The 16274-nt window shown below is 42.5% G+C and overlaps 1 protein-coding gene across 1 annotated transcript in view; it reads left to right on the top strand.

Moving 5' to 3' along the window:
* Positions 1-16274, top strand: part of PTPRG (protein tyrosine phosphatase receptor type G) — a 403467-nt gene that overhangs the window by 277370 nt on the left and 109823 nt on the right. Inside the window, exon 6 of the mRNA XM_035547040.2 lies at positions 10303-10369. Within this exon, the coding sequence (XP_035402933.1) occupies positions 10303-10369 (67 nt within the window). The remainder of the gene's footprint in view (positions 1-10302; positions 10370-16274) is intronic.

Genomic DNA, 16274 nt, shown 5'->3' with positions numbered 1-16274 from the left:
GCATCTCCTGCCCACCAGCAGTGGGAGTCCTCGGCAGTCCCGCAGCTGAGCTCTGCGCCCTTTCTGCTGGATTCAGTTTCCCCGGGCTAGCCCATTTGCTGCCCTCCATGGCCCAAGCTAATTTTTGTCCCTGTCTCCATGGGAAGACATCCAGGTAGGGGTGGAAGGAGACAGGGACCTCTCGGTGGTGCGGAACGCAGGGGGAGGAGAGGAGGAGGTGACACAACCGTGCAAGGGTTCTCGAGGGGGTGACGTGGAACGATTTGGGAAGAGAAGATGCTGTAGCGTTGGAGGAGACAGAAACAGCTCGCTGGGTGGGAAGAAAGAGAGAGGAGGATGTGGCAGGTGGGCGATGGAACAGGGAGGTGGCTCAGAAATGAGAGCGGAGGCACAAGTGAAGAAACTGAGGATTAACTGGTGCTTTCTTAGCATAGGTACCATGAGTACTGCACTGTGCAAGGATGTGGCACTTTGAAAAGGTGCACACATCTGCAGGAAATTAAATTACATTGAGAATTTTTATAAGACGAGAAAAAATCAAGAACTTGCTTGAGAGAGAACCATAAATACCAAAAAAACTGTATTATTGTTGACCGACTTGCTTGTCCTCTTGTGCCACGAAGCTATCAATGAACACCTCTGGTCTAAAATTGGGTTCTCGTACCACAAAGATGCCCGGAAACCCAAGCGCCCTCCCAGCCCACGGCTTCGTTAGGCACGGGAAATGTGCTGTGGCTGCTGCAGCGGTTTCAGGAGATCAGTTCACACCAACCTACTCAAAAACGAGGCAAAAGGAACAAGCAAACTACGTTGGAGTTTGATGTTTCAAAGCAGGAGATAAAAATTCTGCCCTACAACAATTCGTTTTCATTGGATTTCTAATTTAATTGTGAACTGAGGTGTGGTTGTCATTGGGGAAGTTGCTGTGTAACTTAATTGACATTTCTGCATCCTTTGTGTTTGTGACTCATAGATGCCGGCTTGAGTCATCTTGTACTGGCGGGCTGGAGAGAGCCGCTGCTGCAGTCGTGGGGAAATGAGCTGAGGGCAATGCTGAGAGAGAGAGAGAAAAATGAGGACTTTTCATGTCGAATGAGTGAAAGATGCTGGGAAGCTGAGACGAATCCTTTTCTTCATTTTAAAGGGGCGATTGTTGTGACCTCCGTCACCAAAATCCTTTGTGTTGTCTGCAAGAGAGGAAAAAGGCCGGAAATCTCTGCTGCATCCTAGGCAAGCTTAGCTGGAGCAATTAAATTACAAACCTCCTGCAAAACGCTGGGGTTCCAGATGCCCATCTGAGCTGTTCCCTTCCACCCTTCACATTTTGCTCAGCGCATTTTATTTTGTTGTTTAGCCACCAGGAAAAAAAAATAGCTGAAGGTATTTTTTGTTTTTTTTTTCTCAGTTGCATATGTTTCTACCAGATTCAAGCCAGGAGCAGAAGAAAATGAAAACTAATTTCCATTCTTGGTTTCACAGCTTTGAGTTCAGCCTCTCCAAACACGTGAAGCTGTGTACCAAAGAGTGGGTGCTGTGTGATGATCTGGCTGTAGTGCTCCTGATGGTTTTTTTCATCATACTGTTTCATTTCCCTCCTTACTTAGGTCAAAATGGTTATTTTTGCCTACAAACTCACATAAATTGGGCAGATTATGGAAACTCTAAACCTGGCCCAACTCTATTTTTTTTCTTTTAAACTCAGATGGTGAGAGCAGTTCATAACTGATGGCAGTTTTTATAAAATAGGCTCCATCCTGATAAAATGTTACCCCCTGGTGTGTCATTTTTCTGGCTGAACTGCTGGTAGGATTGAGAGATCTTGCACACTGCTGCTTAAATAAGTAGACTACATGCTCTATGAAGAAATCATATTATTTTCTCAAAGGAGAACAAGTAGGCTCAGTGCACCAAAATTGCTTTAAATAAACTTGCAGCTACTCTTTCCCTTTTTTGCGCAGCTGCAGATGGTACAGTCTATCAATCAAGCTTTCTTGGCTTTGAGAATCTGCTGCTGAAGTTGTCTTGCCTCTGTGTTGCGATTACATTTTTGTCTTTTACAGAGCTCTGCATCTTAAACACTCTATTGCTGCTAATCAGATTGTGCTTTTGAGCTTGCACATATCTTTTGTTTTTCCTTAAATAAATGCTTATTAAGGCCTTTCAGTAATTTGTTAATTGAATGTGCTAGTCACTTACAGTAAACCAGCAGTGTCGTGCTTTCGAAGCGCAAGAATACTTTGGTGAAATTAATGCCTACGAGGCTACCTTATCAATGGTGTGAGTCAAAGTTTGCAAATGAGGGGCTTACATAAAGAAAGAAAAATGCATTGCTGGCTGTTTATTTATTTATTTATTTTTACCATTCTGGAGTTGCAAATCTGGTGGTAGTGAATGGAGGCGATGCTCGGGGAGGAAGCTGTGAAGTATTGCTCAGCCTGGTGAGCTGATCAGTCAGCTGCCAGCACGTGCACAATACCTGGTCAATGTTTCCATCTGCTAACAAAGAAACTCAATGTGTACAAACAGAACAGAGCAATACTTAGCTCTACCTTTCTGTTTCATGCTCTTGTTTTTTTTTTTTTATTATTTTTTTTTTATTTTTTATTGAGACAGTCTTACAGCCTTGGCGAAGTCCTTGGTAAAAATTCTGCTGAGTGTTTTTCTGAGGAAGTCCTTTTGCACTTAGGACACTGATATTTCAGCCGACCTTTGGTGTAGAAGTGACTTTTTGCGCATCTTGCATTTGCAGGCTTCCCTACTGGGCACAGTGAAAATGTATATTGCTGATCCATATCTGAGTTTGTCCCATCCTTGTCCGAGGATGTCTGCAACTAACTCAGGCTGAGATGCAGCTGGTACAAAACGAGGGAGGATGCGAGCTAATGTCGAGAGGAGCTGTGGTTGCCTCCATTGCAAGTGGCTGCTTTGCACCCAAACAAAGATAAGGGGCAGCCAGAACACCTGACCCCAAAGTCAGTTCAGTAGCTTTTAAAACCGTTTGGGACTTTTTTTAAAAAAAAAAATAAAATGCATTTTTCTCCTTGGTACCGCTAGTTAATATCCCACTGTAGACACCCTCCAAAGCTGTGATGAAATACGAAGTTAATACATCACTAGCAAGCTTTCAGTCAGAATGATATATTATTCAAATTGGAATTAGCTAGAGGGATCAATGCACACCCATTATTCTATTTAAAATAATCATTGGAAGACTCATTAACTTTTTTCCCCCTCTTTTCAAACAACATAGTGAATGAAACATCTACGAACATCTCCTCTGACAGCGTATGCACCTCTATGTCTTCAGTATATGTTCATTCATAGCAGGATTATTAACACCTGAAAGCCAAAACCCAGACTGAACCCAACAGAATTTGCTTTCAAATCACTGAACCTGAAACCAGTTGCTGTAGGCAAAGGTGAGCTTAGCTCTAATGCACATTTTAAAAAAAAAATCAAAGGTCACGGCAGTATCTGCGTGAAATAGTGCATGCGCCAGCATAAGGTTTGGTGTCACATCTTGCCTGGGTACAGTACCTGTTATTCTCTCTGATTTTACACATGAGCAGCAGCTTGAAGTATTAAGGGAGCTGTTTCCATTTCTTGTTTTCCCTTACAAATATGTTCTGCAGGACACTTTGGGCAGTTCATTCATTACACGGCAAATGCTTTCCATCTCCCTGCTCACCTCCGCGAAGCTGCAGGCTTTTGGCCAGCTTTGTCCTTTTGCGTGAACTCCCGTGGGAGATGTGCAGTTATGAGCGTGTGGGGAGAAGGCGGGCAAATGGAAGAAATTATCATCTGTGGAGGAACAGGAATGTATCATTCCTGGATCATTTGGTGCTTGTGAAGGTGAAAAATATGCAGAGCACCAAATCTGGCTTATCATTATGCTGGGAGCTCTGTAGGCATTTTTTGCCTTCATAGGTAATTCGGTATCCTGCAGCTTTGTCCACTATCCCTTTTCACCCATCAATTCTGAAAAAAAAAAAGTCAAAATAAATATATCCTACTGTATTTCAAACCAAAACACGTGTAAACTTTCTATATCTGTTCATCACATTCCAGGTCTGGCTGAAATCTTTCACTTCCTTTTGTTCAGAAGTGTTTAAGAAATGAGATATTTATCCACAACCAGATTTTACAATGTGGGCTTCAAAAGGGAGAGAGGAGAGAGGAGAAACAATGGATTTTGTGCAGAGCAAAAGGGTATGCAAAGCCAGGATGTGTTTCCTTTCTTACTGCTGCTGACCCGTGCAAGGTTGGAGTGGGATTGTTCAGAAGGGTTAGGAGTAGCACCTACCCAAGCTGTTAGCGAGCTTTAAAATAAATTGGCCCCAAAGACAAGAATTTGAGGTTTCACTACCAATTTGCCAAGTGCCTTCCCTTTGAGAAAAGTATGTTTCTTTTGACTGTATCTTGAATTCTTTGAAATCCTGTTGCTGTGAGGTTAAAATATATGTATTGTGTGGCAGAATGTTTGCATTAATGGGATTCTTCTCATTTCTGTTCTAAAATAGTGAAAATCTTTGCCATGGAGCTTGAGGGACTGGCATCTGCCCAACGGTACTGCTCTGATAAGAGAATAAATTAACCACGTTGATTGTCCTGAAACCCTACAGGACGATTTAATCTCTGCAACCTAGTTAATTTATAACAGTTTTCTTTTTTCTTGGTTGTTTGTACAGCGTGTTCAGAGACTTGAGTATTTGGCCGGCGAGCTGTAGATCTTAGCCGCGAGCTGAATGGGAGCTGAAGGCATGCCGTTAGGGGGAATATTACCCTTGACTTTCACCATTGAAATTGAAAGTAGAATTTGACACATTGGCTTCTCTCTGTGTCAGCCATTGTCACTGGCTTCAGCTGCCACGGTTAAGTATGTAGTCATTCATCCTTGGCAGACACCATCCTTTACAGCACAAGAGGATGGTCTCTGGATGTTAATGCCACGGCGCTCTGGGAGCAGCTGGCTATATCGAATTCAAGGCATGCAGATTGTCTTGGCCATTTTACTTAGCAGATGGGTAAGGCTTGATAGATTGAAGATTTAGTTTCCAAGTCAAGGGCCAAATGTTGCAGTGGGAGAGAAAAGTAAATTATATCACTATTCTGAGGGGAAAGGCTCAGGTAGTGTATCACAAAATTGTTGCCATTCATTTTCCCCTGACTTGCACAAAATGCATGTCATTTCACCTTTCAATATAGCTGGCTATGGCATTCTCCTTGGTTGTGAGATGCTTTGCAGTACTGTCTGTGAGCCATTTAATGAGCTTGAAAGCAGTTGCTGCAAATTTATGACAGTTTAATAAGTCTAAATGCCAGATTTTTTGTAGTTGGAAATGAGAGAGAAATTTGTATTTCATATCACTCAGACTGGAAGGGTTTTCTTCTGGTCTTTTTTCCCCACACCCTTTTCTTCAATACAGTAGATCTATTTAAACATATTTTTAAAAGAAAAGCATATTCCTTACTTTTGAGCTGTTCAAGCTATTAATATTCACCTACTTTTTGCAGGGTGACTGGTACCAGTGATGATTAGAGGGCTTTGTGGTGCATCCCCCAGCCTTTCTCATGTTGCTTGGAGGGAGGAGGATAACCTGGTTTTGGAGAGGCACCCAACGCAATGGAAACGGGGGAGAGAGGGTGGAGGGAGTCTTGCGCTCTGGGCAGGGGTCTTTGAATTACATCTGGTGTAGCTGTGTGGCCTCCCAACTGCCTCAGTGCTTACCTGGGGTTCCTGTGGTTTTAATTTATTTATTCATTATTTTTTGTAAAAAATCAAACTCGAAAATTTTGCCTGAGACTCATTTTTTTGTGCTTTATAGAACTGTTTCCAGCAGAAAGACAGGTCATGGTTTACTTATACAAATTAACATATGGTTTAAATTGTATAGCATGTGGAATAAATTTGAACACTTTACAATTCTGCTGATTTTTGTGAAATCAGACACTTAAGAGGTTCTGGGTTTGTTCCATAAAATAACCAGACAAGCGGAGAGCTTCGGCTACTTAACAGATAGCGAATGACAGAAAACGAGGGCTGTCTTTTGTTGCTGCTTGCTTGTTTGCTTGTTTTTAACTCATTAGGACACGCTGAGCTTAGTACTGTGGTAACATAGAGGCTTTCTATAGGGTAACGTCCATAAAGTTTGTCTTCACCACTGTGGCTTGGTGCTGTACGTAACAGCCCAGCTCTGGGGCTCTCTGACCCCATCACACTCTTGCACCTCCTCTGGAACTTTCCTCTCTGGAGCATCGCTGTCGTTATCCCGAGGAAGAGCTTGGCTCCCTGGTGTCCCTCCTGCCCTGTTAACTCTGAGGGCACGGCTGCAGGAACAGCGCTTGCAAGCAAAGGTGCAACAGGTTGTGCTGCTGAAAGGTGTTAACGCTCTTGTCAATAGAGTTCATGACTGATCAACCTTGCTGTTAACTGCAGAATGAATCATTTTTCAGTCCCCGCATTAGATGCAGGAGCTGTAAGTAAATGCAACCTGTCTAGGGTAATGATTTCCACCATGACTTCACTTGAAGAATGTCCCTGTTTTATGACTGCAGAATGGGGTCGCTTGTGCATGACCTTTTCCTACATTGCAAATGCCTTTTTTATTCACGGCATTAACGGCAAGCTCTTCATGCTACCCAGAATGGCATGTGCACCAGGTATTGAAGTCACCCAAAGGGTATGACAAGTAAGTTTTTGCTTCCACGTGTCATCTTCATTCCATATTTACCCTATGGTGAGACCTCTCAGCACAGGAAACTGCTTAATGATATTCCTGTGTTTATTTTTCCCTTGCACTTAGCACAATAGCTACCTGTTTGTGCTGAAGAGGATTACAGACATCGTTCAATTATAAATGATGCAGGCAATCGTTATTTATCTTGTTTCCTGCAGACCTATAGAGTGTTAGTCAGTCTTGAGTGCATCATCTTCAGGAAACAGCATTTGTCGTGGTGGTGCTGCGAGTATTTTAGGGCAATTTCAGGATGGTTTTCCATCTGTCCCATTAATCCGTGCTGTGCAGAGCACTCATGACCGGCGGCACAACAGGTTTGTGTTTGTCTGTGAAATTCCTGTGCTTGAGAAATTTTCATTGGTGACATTTCTTCTGTGTTAGCCTCCAGAAGGAGGAGGGGGAATCTCACTGCTGTTGTCTCACAGGTAAAGAAAAGCTTTAGCCAGCAGAAGGCCTGTGTTGGGTGAAGCCAAAGTGTCACAACCAAGTCGCAGGTGTATGGCCATTCTCTAGCTCTGCAGCCGAGGCATCATGAGAAATGTGGCATGTAAAGTCAACCTGAAGAATTCGTTTCTGTTGTCCTTTAGAATATATCCATAACATAATAAAAAACACTCTTCTGTAAGTCAGATTATGTAACAGGAAAAAAAACAGTTTGTGGCAGATTTTGTCTTTCCCTGGCCCGGCCTTTCTTTTGAGCATCAGCTGTTTTCAGAGACAGGATTCTTGTATGGGTGAATCTCTGCTCTCAACCAGCCCGGTAGCTCCAGGCCAGTTAAACCAGAGACATACAGCACTGGGGATAGAACTTGACGTTCTGGGTTTCAGAAACCTGCTTTTTTCTATGAACAGCGGCAGAAAAAAGATAGAGCTGGGGAGGGGAAAAAAAAAAAAAAGGATTTTTTAATTTTTTTTTTAAAGAACTTAAAGGAAAAAAAGATGTAAGAAAAGTTTTGCTCTGAATTCTGAAGCATTCCACAAAATGAGAAAACTTTTTGGCACTTTTCTGTTGGTCTTGCCAAGATCCTGAAAAGGGTATAGCGAGGTGTGGGAGAACAGCGTGCGAGTATAAGGAAAAAAGGGGGGAAGCATCTGGAAGGAAAGTAAGACTATATCCCAAGCAGGTCTGAACTGACATCTCCACGAGTGGTACTTGTTTGCCTGAGATTTTTGAGAGAAACATGAGATCCCACTCCCGATACCCTCGGAGAAAACATGATTACAGATGCATGGAGCATATGCTCTCCCACCCCCAAAGAAATAACATGACTCTTGATTTCATGCTATTGGAGAACACAACATTTTCGCAGAATATGTTATCAAAAAGATTGCTTAGATGGATCTATATAGGCATACCACCTCAGCAGATTAACGGGCACTGCCAAGGCTGAGGTTAAGAATTGATCTTCTTTGACAGAAAATCCCAAAAGGAAGAGTTTTAACCTTTAGGTTTCTTTCCATCTATTTGCTTTCTTTGGACTGATTGTAGCTGTCACCAGAGATAAAAACAAAGCAAACAAAATAGAATTCTATACAACTTACAGTTAAATAGCAATAAATAAAACATTGTTTGAGTCCAGTGTAAGTTTTTCTTACAGTCTTGTACTAAATAACTAGTAGTTTTTTTAATGATTTTTCTTTAGTGGTGGCCATGGCTCGGAGAAACCTGAATAAATGGAAAAGATGCAGGAACGTGTCTTCCAACAGCTCTGCATTTTTAAAGTGTTTACTGTTGATTTGCCAGAAGCCAGGCAGAACTTACAAAGTGGGTCATTGGGTTCAGTATACTGTGATTATTATTTATACAGAGTCCAAAATGTACAGAGCACCCCTTTGGGCACATAAAAGTTTATGCTTCAAAGAGCTTACAGCCTTCAGGCCTAATAATATTATTGCCAGTATCATCTAAGCTATATATATTTCAAAGCTGCTTCTGCTGCTTTCATAATTTTATTGCAAATCTTGCCCTACCTGATCGTTGCGAGTCCTGGAGTACTGTGTTGAGAAAAGGATCTTCAATTTCCATTTAAAACACCAAACCAAACCTTTTTTTTTTCTTTTTTTTTTCTGGAGACAAGAGCATGTGAATGTTTCCTGAACTCAGCAGCTTAGTTCAAAGGCCAAATAAACAGGAAAAAAAGAAAGTTGCCTTTTTTGTTTTTTCCCCCTCAATGCAGTTGTCTAAAAAAATAATAATGAGGTTTCTAATATTTATTATTAGTAAAGGGGAAGAAGGATGGGAAGAGGTGTGAAACTTGGGCCAGTGGATGCCAGTTTTCTCCACCAGGCAGGCAGAATTCGTGAATTTATTTTTTACAGTAATGCAGTTTTGGATGTGCTGCAGTCAGTGATGCAGTTGCTCTTCCTAAGAGCATGCTCCAAGCCAGCTCCGCACTTCATGCGACAGTGTGCTCCCTGCTGGGCATTAGTTCTTCTCTCCTGTTTTCTTCTTTTATCTCCACCGCTTCTTTGCTCAATGTTAAATTGTGAACAGAAAGTGTTTAAGCTCTGTTTTTCCTCACGACATGAGATCGTGGGCAGGCAGGAGTATAGGAGCTCTTCTGCAATCAGCGTGTTTCTGTACTGGGAGCAGTCAATCCAAAAATGACCAACAGGATTCAGGTTTCTGATACTGACTTGTGGCAAAAAAAAAAAAAAAAGAATACTACATGAATGAGGCACATACCAATATTAATTTCCCCAAAGTAAATTGCATGTATTTTAGGTAATGGGACATGTTCACAAAAATTGTATGTTTTCCTTCAATATCTCTGAAGATGCAGAATGTTAAAAATAATTCTAAAAAAAAACATTATTGCTTGTAAATTCCTTGGCTGTGTTGCAAGTAGGTGACTGAGGTAATGGGTTTAATTTGAAATTATGGAGCTCAACAAGGTTAGTACTCCCACTGCCTTTCCCTCCTTTCTGTGGTGCTGGGGCTCCTTGTTGCAGAGGGCATGGATGTTAGGCAACCATGGAAGAAATACTGTGGAAGTACCAGTTTTGGGGTCTGGCAGTACAGACAATTGCATTTTCAAAAATCAGAGACTTCTTGATCCTCTCTTGTAGCTCTTTTTCTTCTCTCTTGTCCAAGCGGCACTAAATTAAATAAATGTAAAAAGATGAATAGCAACGAGATGTCAGGGCCCGACTGCATTATGGCTGAAAGGGGTCCAGCTCTACCGGGCGCAGTGGCAGCACCAGATTTATTCCCGTATCAGTAAGGGATGGACTGTTCTGAGATAACTTCTGTTTATCGTAGCAGTTTTCCTCTATGAAAGGAGAAGTAGCTGGAGAAAAAATGGCTCTCTGTTTTTAGGTTTTGTTGGATGATGGTATTGCTAGTGTTTTAATGAATTCAGAGAATGCTTTCTTTTAATTTAACCTTCCTTACTTTATTTCATTACACCATGTATCTTTGGCATTTGGTGAAGAGCCATTGTAAATGTGAGAACTAAGCAGCTTGTTAGATAACATCTTTTTTTTTTTCTCTAGAAGATTAAACTGAAACTGTTCTGTCTGATGCCAGAATAGATGTAACCAATCCTGTATCCTTTGCATGTAGGTCAGTCAGAGGGACAATCCAGCACTGGATTCCATTATCCATGGGTTGAAGGGCGTCGTACATCACGGTAAGTAGCTGCTTAAACTTTCTTCTTGCTGGGAAGGGGAGAAGGGCAGGAATGTTGTCCTTAGAGGATCAAGTCACCCCTGGAAGGATGCAGAGCCTGTACATTCCTCATTCACGATGTCTAAGGGCATTACAGCCATTATTTGATTGGTAAAGACCGTCGTCATTTGTTACCTGAAAATGGGTTGGGGTTAACAGTAAACAATTTATTTCTTTTCAGTCGGTGCTCTAGAATGTGCAAGTTATCAATCAAAACCTACTACAATACATCATTCATATTAGTACTTCGAAGGCAGCGTTGATGCTTCACTCCTGCTATTTATCTTCTGTTTGCTCTAAAAATACTCCTCTCTGAAGTTTCTATTTGTTTATAAATTATTTGTCTTTCAAATTTAGGGAGCTGATAATGAAACAGAAAATTAACTATCTGTGAAAATTAATTAAACTTTGCAGCAGATGAACATCTTTCTAATGCTGACATAAATAGGATCATTCGACTGTTCTGATGCATATAAAGCTATTATCCTTGAACTTAAAGCAGGTACTGAAATAAATATTAATACGTTTTATACTTTTAGAACCAGTTTTTACTTAGGAGTTTTACTGAAGCCTTATCACGGGTAATGCATCATTAGCAATGACATCAAGATGCTCTGGTTCCAGAAGTACTCTTGTCAGGTTTTAATATAATGATTTGTAAAGTTTTAATAATCTCATTATAATTCAAAAGGCGTCTGCTGGAATGGTGTTAGGTACTCTAATAAATCTCCGTCCCATCTATAGTGCTGCGATAAAACATCTTTGCACCTTTTCAGAGGATTGTCTTTAGACATTAGCTAGTGCTGTAGAGCTTAACAAACACTTTTTTCTCTTGACTGCAAACCTAAAACTAGTTGACAGTGTTAGATTAAAACAAATAGGATTTTGGATTAATTGCTCTACTTTCAGAGTCATTTAACATTGCAACTGGGAACACTAATAAATCCAATGGAAGTGAAAAATAGGGGTTAAATGATAACATACCATAAAGTCCTTCATTTAGAGAATTTTCCGTAGGTTTTGCTGTTTATAAATTGCAGTGTTCTGCTGTGAGATAAAAACAACACACACAGCTGAAAAACTGTTGCTTTCCACAAAAATAGATGTTATTATCTAGCTCCCACTGGGTAGCAAAACAGGCTAGCAAAAATAAAGTGAGGACCAGTTGGGCTGCAAAGATTTTTCAGCGGCTGCGTAATTTGACACTGAAGTCAAGCTGCCATTTAACTGGACTAAGATCTCTTTTTAGCTTTGTTTTCTACCTGCCTTCTATTTCAAGACACTGCCCCCTGCAAGCTCTGTGCTATTTTAGCCATCTCATCATACTTTTTTCTGCTCTGTCTCTTGCTCCTCTCCGCTGCAGCTGTAATAGCCAGTAGCAGATAATCACACCAATGCCTCCTAAGAGCATTATTCCATTCCCAAAAATAATTGTTTGGGTAGGATGTGACACGGTCCCGAGGTTGTGATTTCTCTGACCACATAATGATTAGTCCGACTTGGCACTGCCTACCCACAGCAAAATCTGGGTGGATAAAAGGCGTTTATTTTTGTTTTGCTCACAATGCACAGAAGGGTACTAGTGTTTCAAGTAAAGGAATTCGCTTGATATATTTCAATAGCTAGTTTCCTTTTAAAAACATTAAGGAAGAAAAAGGAAAATCTTGTTTTCCTTCCTGTTTCAAAGGCCCTGATTAAAGGCCTTTTCTAAGGCTCTTTTGGTGGGTAACATAAGGGAATTTCCTCCTACAAAGTAGTTGTTCAAAGAAATTGTTCTCTTTAACTTAAATATCGGTGGAACGCTTCAGTGAAGAATTCTTATATCCTCTCTCTCTTCTAATGTTATTATGTAGAATAATAGTAAAGATGTGAGCTTTAATTCCAGCCACCCTCATTTCTTTTCTTGATGTAATTTACTTATATCTTATGTGAGCACATTTTTATGAATTTATCTTAAAAGACTCTTCCAACCTTCCATTTGGCTGCATTCAGCTGGGACCCTAAGGCAACAACGAACTTTTTGGCTGAAATAGACTGGAGAACTCATGTGGGTTTTGGACAGTGTGGCTGGATCAAGCAAAGATCCAACAAAAGAAGCTGGAGAAAAGCAAAATGGAAACCTTAAGTTTCTTTGCATATTATAATACTTCCACACCCACGTTATTCTTAGGTGGTCATGACAATACAGAGGCACTGTAGAAATCAAGAGTTATAATTACCTTGCTTTTAAATGTTCGTGTACCCTCTTGCTGGAGAGAACATCAGCCCCTTGGCACTGCTCCTGCCATGCACCTCATTTCAACATTCCTATTTATGTAAGATTTCCTTCGTTTTCCATCTCTGTCTCCTTCTGAGCAGCAACGCATCCTTGCTGATTTGGGCTGCATGGTCACTCCTTCTTCCCAATCATTCAGTTTTCAAGAAGGAAATTGTACACACGCACACTATCATCATTTCTTCATTTGCCATACTAGAAGGCTTGTCGCCATATGGAGCCTCGGTTCTGCACCATGCAGGGCAGAGCACCCACGGTGCCCTGTCCCTGTGATGGCAGCAGCTCGAACGCCCCTCAGTTACAAGTAAGGGTGCTACTGATGAGTGGGGATCTCACTTTTCATTTTTCTTGCGTAGCATTTCAGTTTTCTGTGGAATTCTTACATGTTTACAGTGCACTTCTTAAGGGTAGGCAAACAATTCAAGCGTCAGGAGGACTTTCTGCAGAAGTGAAAGCAATTTTTGCTTGAGATTTTGTCAGGGATTTGAATTACGTACTAATTTGATGGAACATAAATAATTGTGCCCTTCACAGTGTCACCAGCTTAGTAACAATGACAGAGAAACGTACACATAAAAATCAATACAGGCTTAGTTACTACTCAGAGTTCACTTTATTTCCTCATCTCCAGGCATAATTTTCTAGAATCTTAATGTCACATTAAGCTTAATTTTACATGAGCAACCGTTTAAAGTTTCTTGGCTGGAAGGAAAACCAGTGAGGTCCCAAACAGCCTGACGAAGTTTGGATCGACGGTAACGCCTTTGGGTTTGCCCCACAGCTTCCTGCTGAACAGTACGTTCCCGTCACGCCGCTGCTCCCAAACTCCCGCGGCCACCCGCGCAGAGCATTGTAAAGGCACACGAACGACGAGGAGGCTCTTTTCAGAGCTGTCAGCTGCCTGTTGCTGATTTTAAAATTGCTTTCGGTTCTGTACTCTGCCAAGGATTTGTCACACCTCCCGCCAGCGAGGTGCCTGCTATTCTCACTCCTGCTTTCCCTGCCGCGAAGCGCGCGGCGAGCACGCGTCTGCCGCGGAGCCGCTGGAGACTGACAGCTGGGAGCACGCAGTCCTCCCTCCACAGAAGGGATGGAGCACAGGCAGGCATGATGTGCTTTTTCTGACGCCGACTTGCCGGTGTCTTTCAGCTCTAACCACTGGGGGTCTTTTTTAGCTCCTCTTCGAACGCTGTTTTCCTCGCAGAAGCTGGCAGCAGAGCCTCCAGCTGTGCTGGTGCTGCTGGGATGATGCATGTCCTTCATTGAAGGTGCATGGTTGAGTAATGAACGACACGGGGCCTAGTCATGGTGCTGGAAATCAGACTTTTCTGCCTCTGTTTTGCTGCTGATGTGTTCACCTGAGTGCCCTGAGCCTCTTTCTGCTCCTCGCCCTCCCTCGCGATGCTGAGGAGCGTGGGGCAGGACAGAGCTGTGTTTGTGCAAGGACTGAGCAGGCTCCCAGGGCTTCAGGGAGGGCAATCGTACCCCCGGGGGAACTGGGGAGACGTGAAATGCCAGGTTATGTCTTATGCAGTTGATTTGCATTAAAATGGCCACAAAAGCTTTTGTCTGTCTCATGCTTCAGCAAGATCTCAGAGGAGCACCTAGCAGGGTGGAGCTATTACACAGAAACATTGCTTTTCTTCACCTCCGCTGTCTTCTGCTCACCCCTTTTAGTACCATTTTGTGCGTAAGCCTCTTAGAGATGGTTTTTCCTTGTTCTTACCAGCTGCCTGAAAGGCACTAAAAGGTGTTTCCTTCCCTGATTTCAATCCCGAAGGCAGTGCCTGGAGCTGGAGGCTGTGCAGCGTTTGCTTCTCCCAGGCTGGGCATGGATGCTCTGCTTGGTCCCCTTTCACCCCACAGGCAAGGAGTTATCAGAGGAGCAGGATCCCGCGCTACCCCAGGCTCGTGGAAAACCTTTCACTGTGATGGAAACCGTGTTTTGTCACTTGTCCTGTTCACTGTGACTGTCATGAGAACCTACACAGATCAGCAGAAAGTTATTAGCGAAGCACAAATAAATTACCGTGGCAGAAGAGCCTCTATTAATGTCACAGAGATGGGGCTCTTATTCCCTTCCTTGTCAAAAGCAAGCAGTGAAAATCAAGGTGCAGCCAGATCAAAAGCGTAGGTACAAAGTGAATCGATGGCATCTGTTGCTTGTTTGTGAGCATGGGGTGGGGTGCTGGGTAGAGGGATGCCTTTGTTTATTTAAAAGGGAGTTTGGGAACATTGTTGGTTTTTTTTCCTCTGCCTTTGAATCATCAGAGTGCCTTAACTTAAGCTCAGCATGGGGCAGAGTGAGCTCTTGGGTCTCCCGCAAGGTTGTTGAGGCGTGTTGGGGGCGACCACCAAAGCTTCATGGGCTGCTGGGGAGACCATACCAAAATACAGTGGAAACAGAATTGCTTTAGAAACAAAAAAAGGAGCAAATAAATATGTTACACATCTCTCCAGTTGTCCTAGGCAAAAGGCAGTGAATAACCTGTTAAAATAAATCAGCACTAAAAAGGAAGCAATCCAGACAGTGTTAGTTACCCTGTGGATCTATCACACCAGAAGGCATAATAACAAGAAAACACCATTAGCAGCATGACAGGTTTTTTCTTTTGTTTTTAACTTTAACCATAATGCCACCTGACAAGCTGTTTGCTTTCTGCACTAAATATCAGGGGCTGCAGAGAAGAAAGGCAGGGGAGAGGGGTAAGGGTGAGGCGTGCTGCCATGGGACCTTGCCTTTTAAAGCGAAACTTTGAAGAAAGCAGAAACCCAATTTGGAACAAGGAAGCCCATCAAAGGAAGAGCAGCGCGATGTGTTGAACTGAGAACGAAATGTGGAAGAGTGGTTTTTTGTTTTGTTTTGTTTTTTTCTTCTCCTCTGGGATGATCTGGGTATATTCTTTTGTTTTCTGATCTGTTCTTGTGTTCACAGTCAGAGTAGCCATGTGAAAGGGGCCAGGACATGGTTGCTGTGGAGCAAAGGCGAGGAGGAGGGAAGTGGGAAATGAAGATGAGAGCAGAGGTGATAAGTTCACACCTTTATATAGGGCAGCTCTGTGCATAGCTGCAGGGGTCTGGATCATTTAAAAGAATAAATGATGGAAGTCTTAGAAATCTCTGGTCCTTCACCTGTCTGCTCTGTGGAAAGCAGTGCTGGTCATGGCTAACCATGGACCAGCAAGCTGACATATAATTAATACATTGCACAGAAAAACTAAATCAAGCTAACAAAAAGAAGATTGCAGCAATAAGAACTCAAAATTTAAGATGTGGCTGAATTTAGGTTGATGATGAATGTGAGCAAAGCACTGGGGACGGGGAGGAGTTGTGTGCTTTGCTGGTGGGTTTTGAGGCAATTTGCTGAGAAGAGAGGGGCATCGAAGTCCGAGAAGGTGCAGTTGTGCTGTGGCTCCACTGGAGGATGTGAAAAGGACGTGCTCATCTGGCCAGCTCTGCCTCACTTCACCCTGCCTGTGCTAGGGTTCAGCTTGCTCCAGGGATCCTCTTCCACTCCGAAGGTCTCCTCTCAGTTTCTTTTTCCTCCAGTCAGTGGTGCCTACTCTATTTCTCAGTTTCCATGTCCCCTCTC

The sequence above is a fragment of the Cygnus atratus genome, chromosome 10 (assembly GCF_013377495.2).
Source record: "Cygnus atratus isolate AKBS03 ecotype Queensland, Australia chromosome 10, CAtr_DNAZoo_HiC_assembly, whole genome shotgun sequence".
NCBI lineage: Eukaryota > Metazoa > Chordata > Aves > Anseriformes > Anatidae > Cygnus > Cygnus atratus.
Note: the sequence above shows the minus strand (reverse complement) of the source record. Positions and strands in the feature narration are given on the sequence as shown.